General features: G+C 46.6%; 1 protein-coding gene across 1 annotated transcript in view; it reads right to left on the minus strand.

Moving 5' to 3' along the window:
• Window positions 1-11,262: 11,262 nt before the first annotated feature.
• Window positions 11,263-13,320, minus strand: part of LOC120936802 (fetuin-B-like) — a 29,105-nt gene continuing 27,047 nt past the window's right edge. Inside the window, exon 7 of the mRNA XM_040349461.1 lies at window positions 11,263-11,911. Coding sequence (XP_040205395.1) covers window positions 11,366-11,911 — 546 coding nt within the window. The 3' untranslated portion in view covers window positions 11,263-11,365. The remainder of the gene's footprint in view (window positions 11,912-13,320) is intronic.

Here is a 13,320-nt window from a genome sequence, read left to right on the forward strand (position 1 = left end):
GACTGTCCCGGGCAATTCGGGACATGTGGTCACCCTACAGTGAGGGACCTCAGACCATTGAGATAGATAAGTATTGTAGACTTTAGTTCCACTTTAAATGGTCCAAGTACAGAAAAATACCTGTTGAATTGCCAAAACAAAGCACCTGGCACCAAAGTTTCTGTTGTGGGCTGACAGCACACAAATAATAAGAAATTGAGTCAGCCCTGCTCAGTTATCTTTTGGTAAACTACTGAATTCCACCCAATCTCAACAAAATACAGATCACACTTGCGGATGCACCCTGGCTGCAATTATATGCAAGAACCACAGTGGGGGTTCCTGGGATTAGCTGGGAGAGGAAGCCTCATTGAAAGCAACGGGAGGCAGCCGGCTCTCACAGCTAATTGCACCCACTCGCATGTAATCACTCATAAGAAATTTTGGGGGTGCGCAAACCCCTCCAGCTCCTTACCTGCCCATCCTCTACTGTCACAGCTCCCAATACCCGAACACACTATACACAGAGCACACACAATACATACAGAGCACACAGAACACACAGTGCATACACAACATACCGTGCATACACAGAACACACAGTGCATACACAGAACATACCGTGCATACACAGAACATACACAAAACACACCGTGCATACACAGAACACACAGAACACACCGTGCAGACACAGAACACACCGTGCACACACAGAACACACTGTGCATACACAGAACATACACAGAACACACCGTACATACACAGAACACACCGTACAGAACATACACAGAACACACAGTACATACACAGAACACACCGTACATACACAGAATGCACCGTATACACACAGAACACACCGTACATACACAGAACATACACAGAACACACCGTGCATACAATACATACAGAGAACACACAGTACATACAAAGAACGCACCATACATACACAGAACATACACAGAACACACAGTACATACAATACATACACAGAACACACAGCACATACAATGCATACACAGAACACACAGTACATACAATACATACAGAGAACACACAGTACATACAGAGAGCACAGCACACTATATACAGAGGTGGAGGGGATCCAGCAGCACTCACATTAGTTATATTGGAACCAGTGGTGGCTGGTGATAAAAAAAATTGGGGGGGCGCAAACCCCCCCCAGCTCCTTACATCCTCTGCTGTCACAGCTCCCAATACCCAAACACACTATACAGAGAGCACACACAATACATACAGAGCACACAGAACACACAGTGCATACACAACATACCGTGCATACACAGAACATACACAGAACACACCGTGCAAATACACAGAACACACAGTGCATACACAGAACATACACAGAACATACCGTGCATACACAGAACATACACAGAACACACCGTGCATACACAGAACACACAGAACACACCGTGCAGACACAGAACACACCGTGCATACACAGAACACATCGTACATACACAGAATACGCCGTACAGAACATACACAGAACACACAGTACATACACAGAACACACCGTACATACACAGAACGCACCATACACACACAGAACACACCGTACATACACAGAACACACCGTGCATACAATACATACAGAGAACACACAGTACATACAAAGAATGCACCGTACATACACAGAACATACACAGAACACACAGTACATACAATACATACACAGAACACACGGCACATACAATACATACACAGAACACACACTACATACAATACATACAAAGAACACACAGTACATACAATACATACAGAAGAACACACAGTACATATAATACATACAGAGAACACACAGTACATACAGAGAACACAGCACACTATATACAGAGCTGGAGGGGATCCAGCAGCACTCACATTAGTTATATTGGAACCAGTGGTGGCTGGTGATAAAAAAATTGGGGGGGCGCAAACCCCTCCAGCTCCTTACATCCTCTGCTGTCACAGCTCCCAATACCCGAACACACTATACACAGAGCACACACAATACATACAGAGCACACAGAACACACAGTGCATACACAACATACCGTGCATACACAGAACATACACAGAACACACCGTGCAAATACACAGAACACACAGTGCATACACAGAACATACCGTGCATACACAGAACATACACAGAACACACCGTGCATACACAGAACACACAGAACACACCGTGCAGACACAGAACACACCGTGCATACACAGAACACACCGTACAGAACATACACAGAACACACAGTACATACACAGAACACACCGTACATACACAGAACACACCGTACAGAACATACACAGAACACACAGTACATACACAGAACACACCGTACATACACAGAACACACCATACACACACAGAACACACCGTACATACACAGAACACACTGTGCATACAATACATACAGAGAACACACAGTACATACAAAGAATGCACCGTACATACACAGAACATACACAGAACACACAGTACATACAATACATACACAGAACACACCGCACATACAATACATACAAAGAACACACAGTACATACAATACATACAGAAGAACACACAGTACATACAATACATACAGAGAACACACAGTACATACAGAGAACACAGCACACTATATACAGTTGTGGCCAAAAGTTTTGAGAATGACACAAATATTAGTTTTCACAAAGTTTGCTGCTAAACTGCTTTTAGATCTTTATTTCAGTTGTTTCTGTAATGTAGTGAAATATAATTACACACACTTCATACGTTTCAAAGGCTTTTATCGACAATTACATGACATTTATGCAAAGAGTCAGTATTTGCAGTGTTGGCCCTTCTTTTTCAGGACCTCTGCAATTCGACTGGGCATGCTTTCAATCAACTTCTGGGGCAATTCCTGACTGATAGCAACCCATTCTTGCATAATCACTTCTTGGAGTTTGTCAGAATTAGTGGGTTTTTGTTTGTCCACCCGCCTCTTGAGGATTGACCACAAGTTCTCAATGGGATTAAGATCTGGGGAGTTTCCAGGCCATGGACCCAAAATGTCAACGTTTTGGTCCCCGAGCCACTTAGTTATCACTTTTGCCTTATGGCACGGTGCTCCATCGTGCTGGAAAATGCATTGTTCTTCACCAAACTGTTGTTTGATTGTTGGAAGAAGTTGCTGTTGGAGGGCGTTTTGGTACCATTCTTTATTCATGGCTGTGTTTTTGGGCAAAATTGTGAGTGAGCCCACTCCCTTGGATGAGAAGCAACCCCACACATGAATGGTCTCAGGATGCTTTACTGTTGGCATGACACAGGACTGATGGTAGCGCTCACCTTTTCTTCTCCGGACAAGCCTTTTTCCTGATGCCCAAAACAATCGGAAAGAGGCTTCATCGGGGAATATGACTTTGCCCCAGTCCTCAGCAGTCCATTCACCATATTTTCTGCACAAGATCAATCTGTCCCTGATGTTTTTTTTGGAGAGAAGTGGCTTCTTTGCTGCCCTTCTTGACACCAGGCCATCTTCCAAAAGTCTTTGCCTCACTGTGCGTGCAGATGCGCTCACACCTGCCTGCTGCCATTCCTGAGCAAGCTCTGCACTGGTGGCACTCCGATCCCGCAGCTGAATCCTCTTTAGGAGACGGTCCTGGCGCTTGCTGGACTTTCTTGGCCACCCTGAAGCCTTCTTCACAAATGCAGTGGAATTTTTTTTATGGGATTAAGTTCATTTTCATGGCAAAGAGGAACTTTGCAATTAATTGCAATTCGTCTGATCACTCTTCATAAGATTCTGGAGTATATGCAATTTCCCATCTTAAAAACTGAGGCCGCAGACTTTGTTAAATTAGTATTTGTGTCATTCTCAAAACTTTTGGCCATGGCCAAATTTGATGTTCTCACCTTCCCCCACAGACCGTGCTCTCTCTCTCTTCCAAAGCTATAGGCAAAAAAAAAAGTAACTTCCCTGCCTGAATGCTTGTTTTTGACATATTTTCTGTTCAAATTTTTTATTGAAAAGTAAAGTACACAGAGTAACATTGTCAACATTTCAGATTGAGTCAGTAAGGGAATACAATGGTACATCTCAGTTATAATGGATACAAGCGTGACATCGGGAACTTCTGAGCACAGATAGCTTGAGAACAATGCAGACATACTAGAAAGGCTTGTACAACGGATACTATTGGGAACATTGTATGTAGGTACAACTAGATCCAAGAAAGCAATGAAGACGACTCCATTCCAAAGATAGTGCAAAACAACAGTATGTACTCTGTAAGTTCAAAACTAAAGAAATATAGACTGAATGAGGACGGTAGAACACAACACCGCCCACGGATATAAAGTAACACTTTTTAGTACAGGAGCAAGAGAGCCCCAAGAAATAAGGACAGAGAGGAGGAGATAAGAAGAGGAAAACTAGAAATGAAGTCAGGAAGGAGGAAGAAAAAGTAGGGAGGGAGATTGTCGGCGTGGGCGCGTGAACCCACAAGGGGTCATAACGTTACAGCGAGGTAATGACCTACTATTCATGGAGAAGATAAGGTGACTTCAAACTCAGGGGGGAGGAAATTCTCCACCCAGGGGGACCATATTTTGTCGTGCCGAGAAACCCGGTCCAGGACAATCGCTTCGGTCTTACTATGGATCATTGCTTGGGTCACTCTGTGTTTTACTTCGGTTATGTGGAGTTTAGGGGTCTTCCAGGCCTTGGCTATAGTCTGTTTAGCGGCCGTGGTCAGTTGAAGGAGGAGGCGGACCTGGGCCTTAGTGTAATCACCTTCAATATGATTTAGCAAGGCTAAAGATGGATCAGGGGGAAGGTTGTCGTGTAATAGGGTAGAGGCCATACAAAATATAGTTTTCCAGAACTGTTGCACAACAGGGCACGTCCACCAAATATGTACGTGAGTACCTCTTTCTCCACAACCTCGGAAACAGACGGCCGGGTAGGAAGGGGAAAACTTTGCTATCCTAGCTGGGACTAGGTACCATCGCATGAGCACCTTATAGTTGGCCTCTAATGCTACCACATTTTGAGTAGAGGTTTTAGTGTTGGCCCAAATATCCATCCAGTCCTCCGGTTCTAACGTTACTTGTAAATCTTTGGACCACTGTGCAGCATACAGAGGGAGTGCAGATGGTGGAGCAGTAAGGTGACTGTAGATACGTGATATAATACCTGGAGCATGTGGGTCTGAAGCACAAATGTTTTCATAGAAGGACATACTATCAAGAGATGATTGGACACCTATCGTCGTCCGAATGAAGTGGGCTATTTGTAGATAGCGGAAGTGTTCAGTTTTTGACATATTTTAAAACAACCTGTTGCTGTGAAACACACCCATCTTCTTATTACAGAGTCCCACACAGTAGCTGCCATGCCATGAGTTACTGCATGTGCAGAAGAGACACCCAAAGCAGACTGCCTAAAGGGGAGGAGGGAGGGGGAAGCAGCAGCGTGAGATACAGACTCTAAATACTCTGTGACTGTCAGATATGCTATCTCCTTACTGGAGATTGTTCCTGTAACTGGGAAATAACAGGAGTGAGGGTATAGTGGAATCCCTGTAAAATTCACTTACCTTTCTGCTTCCATGTCCTCCCTCAAAGTGTTTTCTCCCGCCTTGGTGACGCTTCAGCCAATCAGGTTCCTGATAACCAGAATCCGGGAACCTGATTGCCTGAAACGGCAGTCAGTCTTATTCAAGGGACGCAGCCCCCCTACGTTCCGAAGATAAGACATCCGGGAGCCGAGGGGCTGTACTCGGAAAGCCTATCAGAGCCGCTGGCTCTGATAGGCACTTCCGCTCAGCCAACCAGCTGTCGTTATTCAGGTAACCGGCGCCCTATGTCCGGTTATCTGAATAGACCAGCGGCAGCTGGCAACCAACAATAACATACATTCGTGCAATACAATGCATGAATGTATGTTATTTGCGAGAGGGGGTGGCGCTGCAGCGCCCTCTATAGATGGCCGCCATCACTGCAGTTTAAATGTAAAAACGACATTTTAAGCCAAATAGAAATTCTTAAAGGGCCTGTTTTTTTCGTTTTTCTTGTGACTACAGGAGGGGGGGGACGGGCCGCCACTGTACTGCGATCAAATTGGAGTGATTGCTTTCACTTTGTGAGAACCACCACTGGGGTTATTGCATGTGATCACAGCCATGAGAGAACTGGGAGGTTTGATTAGGATTCTTGAGATAACACAAGAAGCAGTGGAGGCCCATCCATACTGGGGCCACCCCGCAATCCATGTGCCTGAGCCTCTACATGCAGGGCGCCAGACACATTTTTTTTTAAAAAGCACGTGACTAGAGCCTGAGGCTTTTGGATTAAAAAAAGGGTGGGCTTGTGGCGCAAAGCACTGGCCAAGGGGAGAAGCGATCCTATTGATCCTAAGACCCCTTTCACACTGAGGAGTTTTTCAGGCGGTACAGCGCTAAAAATAGCGCTGCCATACCACCTGAAAAACTCCTGCCCAGCAACCTCAATGCGAAAGCCGGAGGGCTTTCACACTGAGGCGATGCGCTGGCAGGAGAGGAAAAAATCTCCTGCAAGCAGCATCTTTCGAGTGGTGAGAGGAGCGGTATGTATACCGCTCCTTCACCACTCCTTCCCATTTAAAACAATGGGAAACTGCAGAGGCGCATTGCGGGCAGTTTATCGTCCACTAGCTCCCGCCCCAATGTGAAAGGGGCCTAAAGGAGGAGGGAGGAGGAGACGCAGGTGAAGCCACCGAAGCCAAGGAGACGCAGGTTTAAGCCACCCCCCACCCAGAAGAAGGCTGCTCGCAAGCTAGATGGGGTAGGTGAGGGGCTGGTGACGACCAACCAGGGGGAGGGGGGGGGCGTCGGGAGGCGTTGTTAGCTGCCCCCCCAAAAAATATATCACTAGCCTCCATGAACACATGGAAAAAAAACACTTTTAGGTTTTCTACACACAGGGTTTTACCAGGCATTTTAAAAGTCTAATATATTTTTCCAGTGCTTTTTCATTCTCAGGAAGCCATACATGCCACATTCAACCTGTCATACATGTGAATGACTGTACATGACTGTGTTATCATAAATGCCAATGGAAATTTTAATACATTTCGAAATATCGTCAGACATCGCATGTGATTCGCACCCATTGTGCCGATCACATGCGATGTCTGTGAGATGCGAGTTTAGCCATACAATTGTATGACTGAACTTGCATTGGATTGGCACAGAAAAAAGCGCAGGGACTTGTTTTCCCCGCACTAGAATCGAATCACATGGGTGTTCTCACCTATGCGATCCGATTCCTGTGTGAGTTCACAGTTCGCACTGCAATCTGTGAACTGATCTGTTCCCGCTGGTTCCCGCATTGCATCAGTGTGAACCCAGGCTTAATGCACAAGTGTACACTGCTGCTTGCCTAAATGGTTAATGCTGCATTCACAACTGTGCATATTTTTTTCAGGCAGAAAGTCGTATGTTTTTATTGTGATTTTTGTCGCAATTTTGTAGAGGTCAAAAGGTCACCAATGTAAAAAGCAGAGAAACGCCTGCGATCTGCCTAAAAAGAAGTTCATGTACTATTTTGAACTCAGGCTCTGTTCACACCTAGGCATTTTGGGTGTTTTTCTGCTCTCAGCCTCAGCTCTAAAAACGCCTGACAAGACAAATCCCATTCAGCTGAACTATTTCATACCCGCCCTAATGTAAACCTGGGCTTAACATACAGAGAGGAAGAGGTGGAGCTCTAAGAGGAAAAGGTGGAGCCTAAAGAGGAATGGGTGTGGTTTACAGATGACAGGGTGGGACTTAAACGTGAAGGGGTGTGGCATCAACAGGAAGGGGTGGGTCATATTTAAATTAGGGGGTGCATGAGTTTAGTCAGGCCTAGGGCAGCACAAAACCTAAATACACCACTGAACGGAAGCACTTATCATACAAGGCATGCATTGAATTTAACTGTTATGGGAAACAGTTAAAGCCCTAAATGCCAGAGTGCTATGACTTTAAATAGTTTGTTTGGACCAAACTGCTCCAAATATACTAATTGATGCATCAGTTATTAGCGTTGTATTAATTGTATGTATCATCAACTACATACAGTATACAAAGCTGTGTTGCAGAAGTGGCACAGGGACTTCCCGTTCTGTTCCCGTAACAAAACTGAGTCAGCTTTTCACAGGAAGTTTTGATTTTTTTTTAAATGCCTACAAGGTTTCCTCTGATTAACTGAGACGGAGATCGCTAGATTGCTAATATATGAAGTCACTCAGCCAGCTCCTGCTCCCACCCTCTGTCCAGAATTGTGCTACGTCCCGATCTCTGCTGTGTATACAGGGGGGTGAATTGAAGGGGGCAGAGGACACTGTTACAGGCAGGGTCACCCCCATGTATGTTAAAACATACATTCAACTGGATTATGATGAATGATAAGATGGAGCTTGGGAGGCTGGTCTGGAAGGATCCCACTACAGGAGGCAGTTGGAGGCAGTTTCGTCACTAGGGTTGGTGTCACCCGGTGCGGTAAAACATGGTGTCACCCCCCCTCTGTCTAGGCTGCCCAGCACCAAGCAGGCAGTGCACGGGCACGGGGGGCTACCCAAACCAGCCCCTGTAAATGATAGTATAGAGTGGTATAGTGGCAGGTTGGTGTAGTGGGGTGGTATAGGACAGGTTAAGGTGGTATAGGGCATGTTGGGGTGATATAGGGTAGTTTGGGGTGGTATAGGGCAAGTTAGGGTTGCATAGGGCAGGTTGGGATGGTATAGGGCAAGTTAGGGTGGTACAGGGCAGGTTGGGGTGGTATAGTGCAAGTTAGGGTGGCATAGGGCAAGTTGGGATGGCATGGGAAAGGTTGGGGTGGTACGGGGAAAGTTAGGGTGGCATTGGGCAGGTTGGGGTGGTATAGGGCAAGTTATGGTGGCATAGGGCAGATTGGGGTGGTACAGGGCAAGTTAGGGTGGCACAGGGCAAGTTGGGGTGGCATGGGAACGTTTGGGGTGGCACAGGGCAGGCTGGGGTGGTACAGAGCAAGCTGTGGTGGCACAGGGAAGGCTGGGTGGTACAGGGCAGGCTGGGGTAGTACAGGGCAGGCTGGGGTGGTACAGGGCTGTTTGGGGGGGTACAGGGCAGGCTGGGGTGGTATAGGGCTGTTTGGGGTGGTACAGGGCAGGCTGGGGTAGTACAGGGCAGGCTGGGGTGGTATAGGGCTGTTTGGGGTGGTACAGGGCAGGCTGGGGTGGTACAGGGCAGGCTGGGTGATACAGGGCAGGCTGGGGTGGTACAGGGCAGGCTGGGGTGGCACAGAGCAGGCTGGGGTGGTACAGGGCAGGCTGGGATTTCAGAGGGCAGGCTGGGCATGTCAGCAAAAAAAAAAAAAAACGGGACGTGTCACCCCTCTAGCGGGCGGGTGTCACCTGGTGCGGACTGCACCCCCCCCGCACCCCCCTAGCAACGCCTCTGGTTGGAGGGACCCTAACTGGAGAGGCAGCAGAGAGAGCAAGGAGACAGTGAGTAGATCAGCAAAGTGCAGGGACAGACAAGGGGAGAAACTGCCAGCTGTTGTAGGTCTCTCTTGAAGACAGTGGTGTGCCAAGTTTTCATCCAATCTTGCCCTGGGGAGTCTCCATGTGTGTGTCAGTCAGGAGGACATGAAATAAAAACAGACAGATGGGTTGGCATTTTCTGCAGGCAGTAAAACTGGAATCAGTATCTACAGCAGTGGTTCTCAACCTTACTAGTTCCGTGACCCCTTGATAACATTTCCTAAGTTGTGGGGACCCCTAACTGTAAATTTTTTGTATAGTGGTTTGTCAGCACCCAAGACAAGACAAGTAATTTGCGGCCCTAACCCACAGACATTTAGCGCTCCCTGAGTGCCTTCCACTCGTACAGTTTTAAAACCCTTTTATGGTACATTTTAGGATGTACCCCTCTCTCTTTGTTCTCCTTTCTTTCCCTTTTTATCTCTCTCAATCCTAATTTCTTGTTTTTTTTCCCCCATCCCTCTCTTTAGCCGTCTTTCTTGTTCTTTCTCTTATTCTTTATCTCCCTTTTACTTTGTTCCTCCCCCTCTTTTCCTCTCCCTTCCATGTATTCTCTATTTTTTCCTTCTCTTACTCCTTGGTTGGGGGGGGGGGGGTCTCCTCCAGCCCCTTTTACTTCACATTCCTCACCAGTCAGCTGATCTCTAGTCTCTGCCAGCAATGCCGTGTACTAAATGGGTGGCTGCGAAGAGGCTCCATGAACAGCCCAGCTGGGCGGCCACAAAAAGTCTTGGAGAGCGGTGCAGGCTTCAGGAACAGCCCAGGATTTGGTGACCCCTGGCAAATCGTTATTCGACCCCCGAGGGGGTCCCGACCCCCAGGTTGAGAACCAGTGATCTACAGGAAGGCAGAAGGTGATGCAAGGATGCTGTTTACGCTATATGTGCTACTTCACCAAGGAACTGAGAGTTCCTAGCCTGTAATGGGCTGTTGCTGAGCTAACACAATTATTATTAGTTCCCCCAGGGGTGAGCCAGCAAAGGCTGTACAAAGGGGAACCAAGTTTGTGCAGGAGGAAGGAAGAAGAGGAATTTATAAATAGGGAGGAACAGGGCCGGCCTTAGGTGTTCAGGTATAGAGCAAGGTGTGGTGGCATAGGTCAAGTTGCGGTAGCATAGGGCAGGTTGGGGTGGTATAGGGCAGGTTGCGGTGGCATAGGGCAGGTTGCAGTGGCATAGGACAGGCTGGGGTGGTATAGGTCAGGTTGTGGTGGTATAGGGCAGGTTGGGGTGGTATAGGGCAGGTTGGGGTGGTATAGGGCAGGTTGGGGTGGCATAGGGCAGGTTGGGGTGGTATAGGGCAGGTTGTGGTGGCATAGGGCAGGTTGGGGTGGTATAGGGCAGGCTGGGGCTTGAGCGCCCCCACCTCTGTGGCGCCTGGGTGAACTGCACCCCATCTAGGATCGGCCCTGATGTGACTCAAATTCTGCGAGTTGTGTGTGCCGCAGGGCGCCCCCTGTTGCCCATGGCGCCCTGTGCAGCCGCACAGCTCGCACACCCCAAAGGCCGGCCCTGGGGAGGAAGTTGTCCCTGGTTCTATTTTATGGACATTTTCAAGTTGGGCATCACTTAATCACTTACCCCATCCAAGTTATCATCCCCTAATAAAAAACAAGCCAAAGGACTGATATCTGTGTCGGATGCAAGAAGGTAATGCCGTGTGACTGGTTGTGTAGCAGTTGGGAACCCTGACTTAGGCAACTCCTACAAGGGTAGTGCTACATTCATATTTAAAAAAACTCTTAATAATTCAGACAATATCAAAATTTTATGTACCAAGAGTTATGTTTATTCTTTATTTTTCAAACCATACTCTATATAATTGCAGTTTTGTGCAAATAACGAGCCTTTATTATTTGGTGATAAGTCTCAATATGGTTCGCTGGGACATGTTTGTACAGGTGATGCTTTATTGGGGAAATCAGCAACCACAGGACTATTCTTTCTTGGTCCAGGCAGTCGAACTATGGTTGGGACTGGTGGACTTAAATTTTCCTCATCAAGATAGTAAACTTGAACGAATCCCTTCGTTCTCTTAAAATGTTGCTTATTAGTGTTTTCTTCTGATGAAGAACCATGTTCATCTGCTGTATGGTTGTGATGGTCATGATGATGATGGTGGTGAGCTGGATCATGTGGGTGAGAATGGCTTTGGTGGTCGTGGTGGTGACCAGGATGGCAGTTATGTTGGTGACCTCTGTGTTGTCCACAATCCTTGCCTTTTCCAAGTTCACATTTTTTAGGCAAATCCTTGCTTTGTCCTTGTCCTTGTTCGTGTCCTGCCTCACCTTGTACTACCTGTTCTGCCCCTGCTTCACTGTGTCCAGCATTATCTTTTGATTTCTCCACCTGGGCGCCTTCCTTTCCATGGTCACAAGAGCCATGTCCGTGGTGATGATGATGGTGATCATCATCCTTGAATAGAGAAAAAAATAACAATGTAATTTCTGATCTACTGTATGAAATGTATAATTTACAAATACAATTTTGAGCAAATATTTTATTACCAATTGCATAGCACCATAGCTGTTCACCCTCAATTTAATAATTTAAAAGACATTACATATTGTAACGGTATGGCCCGTGGGACCCAGAGGCTCTTGAAGGGTGTGGGGTACTCCTGTTTCAGCTTCACCAATGACTCTTGTGTCTAGGGTCATCCTATGTCCGCTAGGGGCATAGGATGACTGAGAACTGATATCTTGAATTACATGAGATGGGACAGTAATGATAATCCACAATATATTCAAGAATGTCTGCAAAGAACGAACTACAGGTTGTTGATTCTGAACCCAACAGGTCAATAGGAGAGTGACTCATTCAATGTGGAACATAGACTGTTAAGGTGGTAATTAAGTCTGCTACTGTCATGTAAACTAACCCTAGTCTGGCTTCTAAAGACCTTTTTTATTGTGTGATGCTAATTAACATGTATTGTGTGAAAGTTCTATTGATGAAATGTGCATTGTATAGCAGGTGAGAAAAGCTGGAGTTTTGATGTCTGACTTGTCAGCTGTAGCTAATTAGCTCATGTGGATTATATCGGGGCCAGAAAGTCTGACTAAAAATGTGTATTGTGTCATGCTGTGGGTGGAGTTCAGTTATTGTTCATATTTGGTTGCTAACTGTATAAGAGCCTGAGTTTACCATTAAAAGATCTATTCGTTTGAACCAGAGACAGAGCTGTGTGTCTCGTTTCTGGGGAATCCTATGGGTCCTGTTCGTCTGCTGGATTGTGGAGTGTCGATAAGCTGTCGTGGGTTGGTGGAATGGAATATCGTAAGCGGTGTTAACCCCTGACAGTTACACATATTTACCGGCCCCTTCCCCGCTCTCCATTCTGACACATCCCCGCAGCAGCTAGTGGCGGGGGGGGGGGCGAAAGCTGGCAGAGCTGTGGGGGCAAGGGGAGCACACAGGGGCCTGGGGGCAACAAAAAGAAGAGGAAGCTGGATAGGAGGGGCAGCATACAGAGGAACCGATACCCTCCACTTTCCTCCCGCAGCCAATGAATGAATACAGGAGGGAGAGATGGAGAAGCAGGCTTTTAAGAAGAAGCAGATGAGTTCCTCTTTATGCCTTTCCTGCTGCCCCTCCTGTCCAGGTATACAGAGGAGCTGTGTGACCCCCTTGAGCATGGGGCCAGGTTGCAATTGTGACCCCTCTAGTTACGCCCCTGTGTTCATATATGTTTCATTTAGCTATATACGCATTAGCCATTCACTTAACGTTTGTGCTTTGCAGCTCATATGTGTTTAATTTAACTTTGTGTTATTTCTTGTATATTATCCTTCTATATTTTTTAAATATTAGTGGTTAGTGTA

The sequence above is a fragment of the Rana temporaria genome, chromosome 4 (genome assembly GCF_905171775.1).
Source record: "Rana temporaria chromosome 4, aRanTem1.1, whole genome shotgun sequence".
NCBI classification, from domain to species: domain Eukaryota; kingdom Metazoa; phylum Chordata; class Amphibia; order Anura; family Ranidae; genus Rana; species Rana temporaria.